The sequence below is a fragment of the Symphalangus syndactylus genome, chromosome 9 (genome assembly GCF_028878055.3).
Source record: "Symphalangus syndactylus isolate Jambi chromosome 9, NHGRI_mSymSyn1-v2.1_pri, whole genome shotgun sequence".
Lineage (NCBI taxonomy): Eukaryota > Metazoa > Chordata > Mammalia > Primates > Hylobatidae > Symphalangus > Symphalangus syndactylus.
The window spans coordinates 109,723,454-109,738,898 of NC_072431.2; the positions used below are offsets into that span (position 1 = coordinate 109,723,454).

The 15,445-nt window shown below is 53.5% G+C and overlaps 1 protein-coding gene across 11 annotated transcripts; it reads left to right on the forward strand.

Annotated features, from left to right (window-relative positions):
* The first annotated feature begins 3,114 nt into the window (after nt 1-3,114).
* ATOSB (atos homolog B) lies at nt 3,115-15,366 on the forward strand. Of its 11 annotated transcripts, none has more exons than XM_063609812.1 (10): nt 3,504-3,532; nt 10,752-10,895; nt 11,140-11,806; nt 11,921-12,108; nt 12,590-12,648; nt 12,838-12,943; nt 13,071-13,229; nt 13,472-13,540; nt 13,624-13,799; nt 14,099-15,366. In XM_063609812.1, exons 3-10 carry the CDS (start codon nt 11,215-11,217, stop codon nt 14,250-14,252), a joined length of 1,503 nt encoding a protein of 500 aa, XP_063465882.1. In that variant the 5' UTR covers nt 3,504-3,532; nt 10,752-10,895; nt 11,140-11,214; the 3' UTR covers nt 14,253-15,366. The 11 variants fall into 11 exon arrangements, with proteins under 11 accessions (XP_055149807.1, XP_055149806.1, XP_055149808.1 ...); XM_055293834.2 differs by having other exon boundaries at nt 3,528-3,820; XM_055293832.2 differs by lacking the exon at nt 3,504-3,532 and adding an exon at nt 3,115-3,228 and having other exon boundaries at nt 11,140-12,108.
* Nucleotides 15,367-15,445: the final 79 nt, after the last annotated feature.

Genomic DNA, 15,445 nt, shown 5'->3' on the forward strand with positions numbered 1-15,445 from the left:
ACTCTGGAGGCTGAGGCAGGAGTATCACTTGAGCCCAGGAGCTCAAAGTTACAAGGGCTATGATTGCACCACTGCACTTCAGCCTGGGTGACAGAATGAGACGCTGTCTCTTAAAAAACAAAACTAGGCCAGGAGTGGTGGCTCACGCCTGTAATCCCAGCACTTTGGAAGGCCAAGGTGGGCGGATCACCTGAGGTCGGGAGTTCGAGATCAGCCATGACCAACATGGAGAAACCCTCGTCTCTACAAAAAATACAAAATTAGCCAGGTGTGGTGGCACATGCCTGTAATCCCAGGTACTCGGAAGGCTGAGGCAGGAGAATTGCTTGAACCCAGGAGGCGGAGGTTGCAGTGAGCCAAGATTGCGCCATTGCACTCCAGCCTGGGCAACAAGAGCAAAACTCTCTCAAAAACAAAACAAAACAACAACGACAACAACAACCAAAAAAAAAAAAAACGGCCGGGCACAGTGGCTCATGCCTGTAATCCCAACAGTTTGGGAGGCTGAGGCGGGTGGGTCACGAGGTCAGGAGATCAAGACCATCCGGGGCAACATGGTGAAACCCTGTCTCTACTACAAATACAAAAATTAGCTAGGTGTGGTGGTATGCGCCTGTAGTCCCATCTACTCAGGAGGCTGAGGCAGGAGAATCGCTTGAATCCAGGAGGCAGAGATCGCAGTGAGCCGAGATCGTGCCACTGCACTCCAGCCTGGGCTAAAGAGCAAGACTCTGTCTCAAAATAAAACAAAACAAAAACTGTTAAGGTCATCAAAAACAAAGAAGTTTGAGAAAGTGTCACAGCCAAGAGGAGCCAAAGGAGACATGATGTCTAAATGTAATGTTCCAGCTTAGGTTAGATCTTGGCACAGAAAAAGGACATAAGGTAAAAACTAAGAAAATCAGAATAGGCCGGGCGTAGTGGCTCACACCTGTAATTCCAGCACTTTGAGAGGCCAAGGCAGGCGGATCACCTGAGGTTGGGAGTTCGAGATCAGCCTGACCAACATGGAGAAACCCTGTCTCTACTAAAAATACAAAATTAGCCAGGCGTGGTGGCACATGCCTGTAATCCCAGCTACTCGGGAGGCTGAGGCAGGACAATCTCTTGAAACCGGAAAGTGGAGGTTGCAGTGAGCCGAGATCACGCCACTGCACTCCAGCCTGGGTGAAAGAGCGACAACTCCGTCTCAAAAAAACAAAAAGAAAATCATAATAAAGTGTGGGTTTTAGTTATTGTTAATGTATCAATATTGGCTCATTAATTGTAATAAATGAACCATATAAGGAAAGATGTTAATAATAGGAGAAACTAGGTGTAGGGTATATATGAAAACTCTTTGCACTATTTTTACAAGTTTTCTGTAAATCTAAAATTGTTCTAAAATTAATTTTTTTTAAGTCAAGTAATTTACCTAAATCTATACAGCTAGTAAATACTCAAAGGTATGAGACAAACTCATAAGTTGAACCCATAAGTTGAAGTTTGAAGTTGAAGAAGTTTAGATAACTTCAAACTCTGTGGTTTGCCCACTACACAAAACCTTTCTTAGTTTACCCTTCTGGGATTATGTAGGCATTTGTATCACTGTCTAAACAATAAGTCCCTTATGGGCAGAAAAAATACTTTTTTCTTTCTTTTATTTGCGCCTTCCACACCACTGACGTTGAGTAAACCAGTTTTTTTTTTTTTTTTTTTTTTTTTTTTTTCGAGACAGAGTCTTGCTCCGTCCCCCAGGCTGGAGTGCAGTGGCGCGATCTCGGCTCACTGCAAACTCCGCCTCCCGGGTTCACGCCATTCTCCTGCCTCAGCCTCCCGAGTAGCTGGGACTACAGGCGCCCGCCAACACGTCCGGCTAATTTTTTGTATTTTTAGTAGAGACGGGGTTTCACCGTGTTAGCCAGGATGGTCTCGATCTCCTGACCTCGTGATCCGCCCGCCTCGGCCTCCCAAAGCGCTGGGATTACAGGCTTGAGCCACCGCGCCCGGCCCGAGTAAACCAGTTTAAGTTAACTACTGACAAAGTCACAGAGCCTAAAGAATCTGAGATTTGGCCAGGTGCTGTGGCTCACGCCAGTAATCTCAGCACTTTGGGCAGCCGAGGCGGGCGGATCACTTGAGGTCAGGAATTTGAGACCAGCCTGGCCAACATAGTGAAACCTGTCTCTACCAAAAATACGAAAATTAGCCCGGCCTGGTGGCGCGCGCCTGTAATCCCAGCTACTCTGAAGGCTGAGGCAGGAGAATTGCTTGAACCCAGTAGGCGGAGGTTGCAGTGAGCCGAGATCGCACCACTGCACTCCAGTTTGGGCGAAAGAGCGAGACGCCGTCTCAAAAAAATAAAAATAAAAAAGAATGTGACTTTTGTAGAACTTGATCAAATCAGACCCAAACGGTCCGCTCCTCGGAGAGGCCACAGATTGGCGCTGAGCTGGGCTCTCTCAGTTCTGCAAGTGTCCTGTGCTGCCATCTACCGGTGTCTGGGAAGCGTCGCCCTCTCTTATTTTATCTCCTGGGGAGAGGTTGGAGAGAAGAGACTCAAGCGCCACTTAAATTGCAGAAGATATGTAACTGTCATGCAGTTCATTCAACACCTGTACAAGGGAAAGGCCCCACTTTTCTCCAGCAATTGCAGGCCCTCCTAACTCCATATCAACACTCATGTCGTAAAATTCACAGATCTCGCTGACCTGCCTCAATAGGTACAGATCTGCCTCCTACTGTCCATCCCATCCCAGAACCCACACCTGCCTTCACAGCATAGGCTTCAGAAACTGCTCAACCTCGCAAACCTGAATCCCACCGCCCAGATTCCCTCATTTTCACAGACCCCTGAGATTCCCTGCACTACCTTGCAATCCCTACGTACCTCCCCTATTAGTGCAAATGCACGCGCCCACCCAGACATCCCTACAAAGAGGTTCGAGTTCCGGCGGCAGCTCACACCGGTGCACAAGCAGCGAGATAGCCCCAACCCGGCTCAGAGCCCTCAGGCTTGTGGCTTTGGCCCTGGCTCCGTCTCCCCACCTCCGCCCTGATCCGCTCCGCTCAGGCTAGCAGCCTGCCGGCCGAGGCCCCGCCCCTCTAGACCTGTCATCACAGAAGCCGCACGTGGCCGGGGTGGGACCTCAGGCGACCTACGGCCATCACTTTGTCTCCTCCTTCATCCATTGGGGCCTCCACCGCCAATGAGAGCCAGCGGATCCTGGTTGGAGTGCGACCGCCCGGGTGAGACGTGAGGGAGAAGGGGCGGAAGGAGGAGGGGCTCTGAGATGGGAGGGGGATCGTGGTGGAAGAGGGCCTGGCGCGACTTCTGCCAGGCTGGAATCTGAGGGGGCGGGTCCTGATGAAAGGCGGAGAGACCGAGAGGAGGCGGGGATAGAGGGTGGGGCCTGGGAAAAGCTGAGGATCCTGGGGAAATGCAAAGAAAACGCGAAGGAGGTGTGGGGTTAGAGGGGGGCGGGGCCCGGGCTACAGGGGAGGAGCTCGAGAAATTAAAAGAGGAAAGGGACAAGTCCAGAGAAGGTGGAAGGTGGGACAAGGGAGAGGGTGGGCCCGGGCGTTGCGGGGGCGGGGCTCGGACCGAAGGGGCGAGGTTTGCAGGCCGAGGCTACAGCTAGGGCTGCTCAGTAACTGCCCCAACCACTACCACGTCCCCAAGTGCAACGGGACCCACGGAACTACAGGTGTGGGGCAGGGTGAGCGTGGAAGAAGGGACGCGGATGAGGGTGCGCTTTGCAGACAATCTGGAGACTGCTGTGTGTTGAGGGAAGATACGAAGTCGCGGGAGCAGTTGGGGACTCAATGTGTGGGCAACAAGGTGCATTCTCCAGTGGCCTCTATGGGGGAAGGGCGGGAGGGCTTTGTTGTGGGGGGGGTTGCGAGGTGCACTGTGAGGGGGCTGTCTCTGTCTGATGTGGGGGGTTGGAGGAGGTACATGAGGGGCAGGGGACATGGAGGCGCTTTGAAGGAAGGGGGACTGTTTAATGGAGAAGGAGTGTAGCGGCGTCGGAGGGTCTGCGGGCACTATCTAGGGGAAGGGGTTGTAGGCCCCAGTTGAGGCGGGAGAACAGAACCCCCAGTACTTTGAGAAAGTAACAGTTTAGGGCATTGTAGTAACTCCAGGAAGACACTTGTGTTCTGGGTTCTAAGAGCAAGGGTGTTGGGGTTAGAGGGGTGAAGAGGTCAATCTGTTGCACTCCTGTCTGCTCAGCTTTTAACTCCACCTTCTGGCCTGGGCACTCAGAGAGGAGTCAGACCCTGCTTGTCACTAGGCCTTGTGTGACTGTCTCCTCAGTCTATTTTGGATCTGTCCAGCTGAGACTGGGGTTTTTTCCCCAAGCTGAGGTCCCGGGGGACCCTTCCCCCACTGGGTTCCTGTCAACCCCCCATCCTAGTTCCTGTTCCTCCCAGAGCCGGCCTTGGTCTCTGTCTCCCCCCTCCCCCGCCCTGCCCTGCCCTTATGCTCTGGGTGTGCTCATTTCCCACTTCCTTCCTTGCCCCAGGGCCTGGCCTGGCCCTTGCCCATCTAGGAGCTGTGCCCTGCCCGGTACTTTGTATTCAATGACTAGAGACCCTGGTAACCAGCGGCAGGGCTCAGACCCCACCCCCACCACTACCACCCAGGTCTCTTGCATAGACCAGTAAGTGACTGGTAGCCACATTTAACCACTTGCCACAAACAGATTTTTCCCACCCTTATCCTTCTGGGTGGGGAATGCTAGGGCTTCTGTGGGACGGGGGAAGTGGTGAGGAGTATTGAGGGTCTTCTGTCTGTTTTGAGAGGTGGGCCACGACTGTAAGCTGAACCCAGTAAGGGTTGTGAGGTTCCAGCCTCAGCTAGGGGAGGAAGAGGGAGTGGCTCCCCACACTCCAGGCTTGGAAGCACTATCAGAACCAAGACTAGGACCTAGTTCTCTTGAGGGCTCCTCTGCTTCCCTGAGGGGATTTGATGGAGTGCTAAGAGTTCTTTTTGCCCCTGGGCTGGCTGGGAGAGGGTGGGAAAGGCTTGAGTTCCACACAGTGGCTGAATGAGTGTGACAGTGTTGCTAAAAGGGGCCCCAAGCCAGCCTCTTCACACAACCACCCAGGAGCTGAGAGACTGGCTGGGGAGGGGGGTGGGTATGCTGAGGACAGACAAAGCCCTGGGGTAGGGTGGGGTAAAAAAGGGCAGGCTGAAGCCTTTTGAGGAGGAGCTGATTGCTATGGCAACACTGCTTCCCAGACAGTCTCTCAGAGAGGGCGGGCCTAGGGCAGACTCTCTCTAGCTTCCTCAGGACTGGGGCGGTTTGCGTGAGTGGGTGGGGCATGAAGAGAAAGGGCATCAGTTTGCTGTGCTGAGACTGGAGGATATAGCCTTTCTGCTTTGGTACAAGGCAGCAGAGCATTTGAATGCCTGGAGCTATCCTCTGATATGGATATGAGTGAACCACAGTCATTAGAACTGTAGAGCTGCAGAGGCCCACAGCAGTCATTGTTTATACAACCACCTCATTTTACAGGTTTGGAAATTTATGGCTAAAGAGACTGTGATTCCCCAGATGTCACAGTGAAAGGGCAGAAGATAGGATCCAGATCGCCAGATTGCTGTTCACTCAGCCCAGGGCCTGTTGTTTCCTTCAGTCAATGTTTATTGAACATTGCCAGGGACTAATGTTGGCTCTGGGAATATGAGCATGAACGAAACAAAGTTGCTGCTCTCATGGAGCTTCCATTCTAGTAAGGGGAGAAAGAAATTGTGGAGGGGGAGGGAGAAGTCAAGTAGTGATAACCGCTATATAAAAAAAAAAATAAAGCAGGGTAAATTTAGGGCAGGAAGGTAAGGCCTATTTATTTATTTATTTATTTATTTTTGAGACGGAGTTTCACTCACTCTGTCGCCCAGGCTGGAGTGCAGTGGCGTGATCTCGGCTCACTGCAACCTCCGCCTCCTGGGTTCAAGTGATTCTCCACCCTCAGCCTCCTGAGTAGCTGGGATTACAGGTGTGCGCCACCACACCCAGCTAATTTTTGTATTTTTAGTAGAGACGGGGTTTCACCATGTTAGTCAGGCTGGTCTCGAACTCCTGACCTTGTGATCTGCCCACTTTGGCCTCCCAAAGTGCTGGGATTACAGGCGTGAGCCACGGTGCCTGGTGGTAAGTCCTCTTGGTTGTACCCTGCTGCTTTCCCAGGGTACACTGAGGCCTGGAACATCTTTGATCCTTCACCCTGAACTATTGTCCTCTGACCTTTGTAGGTAACCAAGGCCTGGCCTATGGTAGTGGCAGAAAGATAAAATAAGGTGGAGTTGCTAAGGGATTATTTTTTTTCTACAGTGTTCTATGTCTCTGTTTTCCTAGTAAGTTTTTATTAAGGCAAGTAGGCTCTTACGTTGATACACTGTAATTTTGACAAGGGCGTTGAAAATTTCCTTAATCCTGTTCCTTACACTAGGGAACCAGCAAGGAAGTCAGTCCAAGGGAACTGGGTTCTTATTCAGGGTTTTCCTCTTGAAAAGGGTGGTCTAGGGTGAGGTAGAGAGAAGGGAGCTTAGAGGGACTGTTACTTGCTTGTGTCTCCCAAGTCTAGGACTGAGGGACTAGGGGGAAGAGGAAGGAGCCTCTTTTTACTATCTACTGATATAACCTCAGGGCCCTGGGGGCTCCACAACACAGGCAAGGCAGAAACGAGGACCTTGGGCTCTCTGTGGCCTCTGAACTGTAGAATGGACTTTCCCTCTTTGGCTCTGGTGTTTGCCTCCTGCTTCTGTGAAGGACTGGGAGAAAAAGCCTCCTAAGTCCCAAATTGTATGACTTGCTGACAAGTGCAGAGGGCAGGGTAGACGGGACTATTGATTTTCTTAGGTTACCTCTAGAGTGTCCTCTAGAAAGTGTCTTTGAATGCTCAATCCTTGCAAAGGTTTCCATCCTGGTCATTTAAAGAATAGGAGGACAAAGGTTAGGGATGCTGGTTCTGCTGCCATTTGATTTGACTGGGTCTGAACTGGGCTAGGGCCCAGTGACTCAGTGGGAGGGTGGATAGTTTTGAGGGAGCTGTGAGTCATGGGGTTGAGCTCCATCACAAGAGTTGGGCTTATTTCCCCCATTCTGGGCAGAAGCCCTCCTATCCTACTTCCCTGTATGCTCTGTCTCCTTGAACATGGGCCTGTGAGTAGAAAGAATGCTGGCAGAAGGGATGGGACAGCCTGATCTCAGAAAGGGAGTTCAGAGGCACAAAGAGTAATGCCTGTCCTGAAATTAAAATGTATCCCTATCTTAGGAATCCGTGGGGCTCCTCTAAAGAAGGCAAAAGAACATCAATTTAAGAGTAACAGAGGGAAAAGTACCACTTCTTAGCATGGAAGGAGATAAGGTCCCACCTCAGGCCTTTTTCTTCTCTGGCATGGAGGAAGCTTCCTGGGCTTCACCAGTTCTCCAGGTCTGAAGCTTTGGTTTGGAAGGTGGGGAAAGACAAATGGAAGTGAGGTATTTGGGGTCTGAGGTCTGGTATAGACAGCAGGCAGACTTTGAGGGTTGTCAAACTATCTTTAAAGCCCTCGTGCTTCCTATTAATCGGCCTGGAAGGAGGAAGGGTGGGGGAGTAGGGTGGAGGGGTAAGATGTGGAAGGCCTACGCCTTTGAAAGGGTTAAATGGCAGGGCAGGGTGTTGCTTTGGACTCCGGCAGCTGACGGGTTAAGGAGAAGGGCGGAGCGACCTTGGGTAGGCCCACCCCCCTTGTGGACCAATAGGCGTGTGCCTCTTGGAGGGGGCGTGCCTCGCACTTGAGGTCGCGGGGAGGCTGGCTTCCTATGGACCAATGAGCATGGTCGCTTTCCAGGGAGGGCGTAGCCTGAGGGGGGCGTGGCGGCCGTGGCCGCCGCGGCGCGGGTGGTGGGGCGCTGGGCGGGGCGGGCGGCCCCATCAGCTGGTAGGAAATGGCCTGTGAGTCAGAGGGGCAGCGGAGTCGGCGGCGCGGAGCCGGGGCGGCCCCGGGGAGGGACCGTCGCAGGGAGGGGCGCGGCAGCGGCTGGGGGGCTGCGGGCGCCAGGGCCCGCTAGTGTGGCACACGAAGCTGAACAGCGAAGAGCCTAGCAGAGCAGGGCTCAGCCTGAGCCACCCTTTGTCTGGGTTGGGGGCCCGTGGCAGGGAGGACCGGGGATCCACAGGGAGGGACCGGGAAGGGACGGAAGGGCCCGGAGCAGCAGCCACCTCAGCGGAGCCCATTTGGGAGCGGGGTGAGTGTGCTAGAGGAAAAGAGCAAATCTCCGAAGCTCCAGTATAGTATGGGGCCTGTCCCAGTCTGTGGGGAGGAGAGGAGTGAGAAAGGACCTGGGAGGCTGCGCAGGGGGTAAGGGATCGTCCAGAACAAGGAGTCCAGGAGTCAGGAGAGCCTGCCCGGCTTAGTTTAAAGAGGCTGCTAAGGTCTGCTCCTCCCCTCTGAAGGTAGAGGACTCTAGGCTAGGGGTCGAGGGGTTGGTAAGAGAGAAGAGGTCGACCTTCCCACCCACAGTGGTGGTCCGTGGGAACAGCCACCCTAGCTTGTGTGGATGTATGTAGGGACAAAATAGAGAGCAGCTGGCAGCAGTTCTCTCTGCACAGGATGAAGGTGGAAAGCACATGGATAGGAATTCTTCCTGTCACTCTCCTTGATCATGGTAGAAATGGAAATCTTTAATACTGAAGGGAAGGGGAGAATGAGCCTCGAAGCTGATACCTATACCAATACCCACCTCACCCACCTCCCAGGCCTCAAAAGTGTCTAAGGGTACAGACGTATTCTGGGACTTGTTGTTTTTGCTGGCCTTGCTCCCTTGGCATGTTGGGAGCTGTAGTCCTTGCCAGCCACAGCCTGGCACAGCTGTTTGATGCCAGCTGCTGCCCACCCCCTGCACGAAGAGTGAGGCTTGGCCTACTCCTCCCTGCCCCCATCCCCTGCAGTCCTGCCCCATGAGTCAGCTTGAAGCCATGGTATAGAGCCAGACTGGCTGGGTGGCAGGGGAGTGAATCTAAGAGCGTCTTGTTGACAGAGTGGGAACTGAGAGGGCTCTGGGGTTAATGAGCAGATGCCAGGTATGCTGGGGTCAAGTAGGGCATCATGTCATCCCCTGGCTTCCCCAGGGCAAGGGGTCAAGAGGGCAACTGGGATGACCAGGAAGTGGTGGTGCTAAGGAAAAGGCCCCTCCTGCATCTGTGTGGTTTGAGTGGAGGAAATAAGGGTAGAAATTAGTGCAGGTTGTACCTTCTGACAAGGTTGGTTGCAGGTAGGATAGTGCAGGTTGCCATTGGTGTTCTGCCCTTTCCAGCCATCCCGCCCACCACAGGGAACCAGGATTTTCTTAGGGATCCCAATTCTTAGGAGAATTTGGTGAAATGGGATAGTGGGGTACAACGATGGGAACTTGGTGTAGGAGAGCTTTTCAGTCCCTGGGTACAAATCTCTCCTTTCTGCGTGCTCCCTACCCCCACCTCTGTTCCTGATTCTCCCTTGTACAATTAATCTCTCTGCTTCTCTCATCTGGGAATTTTTTCTCTCCACTCTCAGGACTGCTGCCCAGATCTCTGGGACTTGCATTCTACTTTTTTTGAGCCCTGCTGTGTGCTTACCCCTGTACTTGGGGTGGGATGGAGGGCTGGGACACAGATCTGTCCTCAGGAACTCTGTGGTCAGTCTAGAAGATGCTTTACCCACAGGAGTGAGCAGAACTGTTAGTGAGCTTACAGGAAGTAGTAACACTGCCATTGGTGAGGTCTCAGAGAAGGGAGAGATGCTTATGGTCTGGGGTGGACAGAGCAGACTTTCTGGAGGAGATGGCATTTGACCTATCCAAGGAGGAAGAGTCTTGGGTAGGCATTCAAAGGGCACTCCTTAAAGGGGAAAGGGCACTGTGAATGTCAGACAGCAAAGGAGAAGGCTGACCCTGGGGGCAGTTGGCTTTCAACTGGACATTCCCCTCATCCTACTATGGGCTGGAATAGTTAGTGAAGACCATCTTATGCACCAGTGGTTTGGGGTTTTGGTGCTGGGTGTGTGAGCATTGGGGGAGGGGCATGGAGAGGTACTCCCTAGTTGCTTCCAGCTGACTGACTGCTGCGGCCTTATCTCTAGTTTGCAGAGCCTTGCAGGAGGGCCCTAGAAAGTGCCTTCTGGCAGTGACCCCTTCCCCTTCCCCTTCTTGTTTTTGGTCGGATTTGTTGCTTCTTGTTAAAAAGAGACAGGCTGCTGGAGGCAATTTGGAGTTCAGGGCTGAAGGGCCAGCTCTGAGCTGACTTGAGCTTTGTACCTCTGAGGACCGCTGATGGGGTGTAACTGTATGTGAGACCTCTGCCCTTAGTGCCCTAGGATGGTACTTGTCCCTTTGGAGACAGACATATAAGAAGGAGTTGTGCAATTTGGTGGCTTTGAGTAAGAGAGCTGAATTCTTCCCCTGGCCGCCTCTCAGCTGGCATGGTCTCTTGGATCTTGGGGGTCTCTCATCCCTTCCTCCATGTAGGGCAGGAGTCCTCAAATGGTGGCCCCGACAAGTAGTTATTCTACCTCAACTCACTTGTCACATCCTTATTATACTGAGCCAAGACCTGCCTTTTTGACTCCTTAGGTAGCGCAACTCTGCCATATGGGCCCTGGACCCCAAGCCTACCCTTTCTGTTCCTGAAGAGCCTCTCACATGGGAGAAGGATGTCCTGGGGTGTACTATATTAGCCTATAATTGGTGACAGGCCTTACCGCTGGCTCCAGTGATCCTGGCTTATGTCTGTTCTTCTCTCCTCAGGGTCCTGCTGAGCTCAGGAGCTGCACGGAATGGTGGCAGTCACCTTGCCAGTGCAGCAGGCATGGATCAGACTGCAAGCTAGGGACACAAGGCATCAGTTGGGAAGAGGGGACGCACAGCTAGGCTTGAGGCCTCTTCATCGGGGTAAGTACCAGGGAGAAGGGGGGGAAGCGCGTCCAGTAAGAAGCCTGAGCTAAACCTCTCACCCTCTCAGGAGTTCTGAGAGTGGTCTCTATATTCCATTAGTCCATCCAGGGATTTGTACACATTCATCCCTGGGAACCCATCAAAATCACCCCTTTAGGCAAGGAGAGGGTCTGAAACTCAGCTGGAAGGAAGAAGACTCATTGATTCCCCTGACCACCTTTTCTTCTCTTCTCTCACACAGATGTCCCCAGGCCCCCCAGCCCAGGCCCAGCATAAAGGCCGTGTTGGGGGGCCCCCCTGACCCAAGGGGGGCTTCATGCGCCACGTGCAGGCGGAGCCGTCTCCATCCTCAGAGCCGGAGGCTGGCCCTTCACAGCCTCCAGTCAGGCAGGGGGCCCTCCAGGGTGGCCTGCTCATGGGCTACAGCCCAGCAGGGGGGGCGACATCCCCCGGGGTCTACCAGGTATCCATCTTTTCCCCTCCGGCTGGTACCTCTGAGCCTCATAGGGCCCTGAAACGACAAGCCCCACCCACTGAGGGTCCCCGGGAGCTGAAGAGAGGCCCTGGGCTGGGGGCCAGAGAGGGACTACCCCCTGAAGAACCATCTACTGTGGGGCTCTTGGGCCCAGAGGGACTGGGGCTGGGACTAGGTGTGGCCAGCCAGCATTTCTCCCACCATGGCCTCTGTGTTGTGGAACAGAGAAGTAGTGTCACCTCATCTTGGACTTCAGGGGCCTGGAGTCCCCCCTGCCCCCCATCAAATGCTTCCTGCAATACTTTGCACACCAGAGACTGGGCCTCCCCAGGTCCAGGGGGACAGGGGTCCCTGGGGGAGTCCCCAGGGCCAGCCCCTCAAGGCCAGCTGCACACACTTGACACTGATTTGCACAGTCTTGCACAAATAGGGGGTAAGAGCCCAGTGGCTGGGGTGGGCAATGGGGGTAGCCTCTGGCCTAGGGAGTCCCCTGGCACTGCCAATGGGCACAGTCCCGAGCACACACCCCCTGGCCCTGGACCTCCAGGCCCCTGCCCCACCAAGCGAAGGCTGCTTACTGCTGGAGAAGCCCCAGATGTCAGCTCTGAGGAAGAGGGGCCAGCCCCTCGGAGGCGCCGGGGATCCCTGGGCCACCCTACTGCTGCCAACAGTTCTGATGCCAAAGCCACACCCTTCTGGAGCCACCTGCTGCCTGGGCCCAAAGAGCCTGTTTTGGTAAGCCAATAAAGGACCTCATTTACTCTTTTTTTGCTTTTTTTTTTTTTTTTTTGAGATGGGATCTCACTCCATCACTGCTGGAGTGCAGTGGCACAATCTCAGCTGACTGCAACCTCCTCTTCCCAGGCTCAAGCGATCCTCCAACCTCAGCCTCCCGAGTATCTGTGACCACAGGCACATGACATTGCACCTAGCTAATTTTTGGTATTTTTGGTAGAAATGGGGTTTTGCCATGTTGCCCAGGCTGGTCTCGAACTCCTGAGCTCAAACGATTGACCCACCTTGGCCTTCTAAAGTGTTGTGATTACATGCGTGAGCCACTGCGCCTGTCCTTCATGTACTCTTAAGTGGATATTTGTGTGGATAAAGATGGAGGCCTGGGGGGTGGGGTGTTCCTTTGAGAGTTTGTGATGAGCTTCTGCCCCAAAACATACGTGGCCTTCACCCTGTCTCTTTTCCCAATCATTTTTCTCCATAGGACACAACAGACTGCGGTCCCATGGGGCGGAGGCTGAAAGGAGCCCGTCGCCTGAAGCTGTAAGTGACCAGCTTTTTCCTCTACCCTGTCCCTGAGAATGGGGGCAGAAGTCTGTAATCTTTCCAGCATCCGAGTAGGGAACTCCAGGGCAGAAGCCCTACATAGTGGCAGAGAGTGGAGTCCAAGGGCATAAGCAGGAATCCCAGAATACCTAAAGCCAACCCCCTGTGTTTCCCTTCCTCTACCAGGAGCCCCCTTCGAAGCCTCCGGAAGGGGCCAGGCCTGCTGAGCCCCCCCAGTGCCTCCCCTGTTCCTACCCCTGCTGTCAGCCATACCCTGCTGGGCAACTTTGAGGTAGCTCCCCTTGGGCTTTGTGATTGCCGGGGTCCTGGGAGAGGCGGGATGGTGGAATGTGGCTTGGATGGATAAGGAAAAGAATTGGCATCTCTCTCATAATGTGTTTTTCCTACCCTAATCCCAGGAATCATTGCTGCGAGGACGTTTTGCACCATCTGGCCACATTGAGGGCTTCACAGCAGAAATTGGAGCTAGTGGGTCATACTGCCCCCAGCATGTCACGCTGCCTGTCACTGTCACATTCTTTGATGTTTCTGAGCAAAATGCCCCGGCTCCCTTCCTGGTATGCCTTGACTCCAACCCCAAAGTCAGTTCATCAGAAGGATGAGGATTTGGGGGTGGGGCCGGGGGCAAGAGGTATTTCTTACTTATTCCTCACCTAGGAGTGAGTCAGGGCCAGGTGAGGAGAACTCTAGTGTAGGGCAGGGGCAGGTTCAGGGTGAGAGCTTGTGGAGAGGGACATGTATTTAGGGCTTGGGGTTTTCCTAGTCCCCACCTTGACTGATGGCTCCCTGGCCTTCCCAGGGCATCGTGGATCTGAACCCCTTGGGGAGGAAGGGTTACAGCGTGCCCAAGGTGGGCACCGTCCAAGTGGTGAGTTTGCCCTGAGGGAGTGGGAGTGGGGAGAGAGGAAAGCAGCCCTCAGGCCCTACCAACCTTGACTGTCCTGTCCCTAGACCTTATTTAACCCCAACCAGACTGTGGTAAAGATGTTCCTCGTGACCTTTGACTTCTCGGACATGCCTGCTGCCCACATGACCTTCCTGCGCCATCGCCTCTTTTTGGTGCCTGTGGGTGAGGAGGGAAATGCTAACCCCACCCACCGCCTCCTCTGCTACTTGCTGCACCTCAGGTGAGGAGAGGGCCCAAGGACGGCTGGGGAGGCCCAGGTATCCCTTCCCTGAAGAGGATCTCTCCTTGCTTCGATACTGTCTGGATTCTTGCTTAGTTTATTTTTAAATTTTTATGTATGTATGTATGTATGTATGTATGTATTTTTAGAGACGGGGTCTCGCTATGTTGCTTAGGCTGGTCTCCAACTCCTGGGCTCAAGCAGTCCTCCCACCTGGGCCTCCCAAAGCACTGGAATTACAGGCATGAACCACTGAACCCAGCCTGGATTCTTACTTTGATCACATTGTCCTTGTCCAGGTTCCGGAGCTCCCGCTCAGGCCGCTTAAGCCTGCATGGAGATATCCGCCTGCTTTTTTCCCGCCGGAGCCTGGAGCTGGACACAGGGCTCCCCTACGAACTGCAGGCTGTGACCGAGGCCCCTCATAATCCACGTTATTCACCTTTGCCCTGATTGCCAGCACTCTGAACCCATGCAGGCTAACGACCTGCCCATCCTGCTCCATCTTAGAGAACATATATGGAGAGACAGCAAGAGACCCTTCAGGCTTGAATTAAAGCCCTCACCATGCTCACGCCCAAATGGATTATTTGGGTGTTTAAAGCTTCTGATCCTTACTACACCCTGCCCTACTTCGGGTACTCCATGTGCCTGTCCCCTCCCTTGGGTTTCCTAGGCCAGCTTAGGTAGTAGGGAGGAACCGGAGCTACCCTGAGATTGTCTCAAGTTCCCAGGCAAGTTATGCCAGCGTTGCCTCCCTGTCCTGGGCAGGGGCCACTTATTATTTTATTTATTTTTAATTTATAATTTATTCAAATTGGATTGCCTTGGTAACCTCCCACACCTGATAATTGGCATCACTCCTCCCTGCTTCCCACTCTCAGATAGTGCTCCAACCTCAGGAGTTGAAGAGGCTTATGCGGGGGGCAGGAGGAGAACTGCTCTCCCTCAGCTGAGGGAAGAGGGGCAATTCCAGAGGGACTGAGTCAGTAGCCAAAGCCTCAGCTTCCCCTGTCCTTCCCCCAGTCCCTTCACTTCCCCTACCCTCTGACCTATCGCTGAAAGCCAAGTTATGTGTATGTGTGTGTGCACAAGCTTGTCTTTGTGTGGTATGTGTGTGTGAGAGAGTGTGCATGTATGCACACACACAGGGGTTAACCACCCCTCACCTAGGGCTCCAGACTCCAGTTGTCCCTCTCCTCCTACCTGTGTCTCCTTGCTTTGGGGTCCTGACTGAAGAAGGTGTCCAGGGGGCAGAGTCAGGGCCAAGCACTGGGGTGCCTCCTCTCACCTGGCCAGACTCTGACCCACCTACCTCAGCTGGGGTGAGGGGCACCCCTCAAACTCAGTCATGTGGTTCCAAACTACCCCATTCCCCACTCCAGACTCTGACCCAGCCTCAGTACTGACTCCTGGGGCTGGGCTGAGGGGAACAAGCATTTGCTGAAACTTGAAAACACAAAGCAAATCAACAACAGGAAAAAATTGTACCTGGTACTTTTTTTTAGAAAAAAAAGATTAAAAAAGAAAGAATAAATTCTTGTTTGGAAACTTGAACTAAGCACTACTTCTGTTGTTGTTGTTGTTATTGGGGAAAGGGTGTGAAGGGGGATGGAGGGCCTTCCTGGAGCTGGGACTCAGCCCTT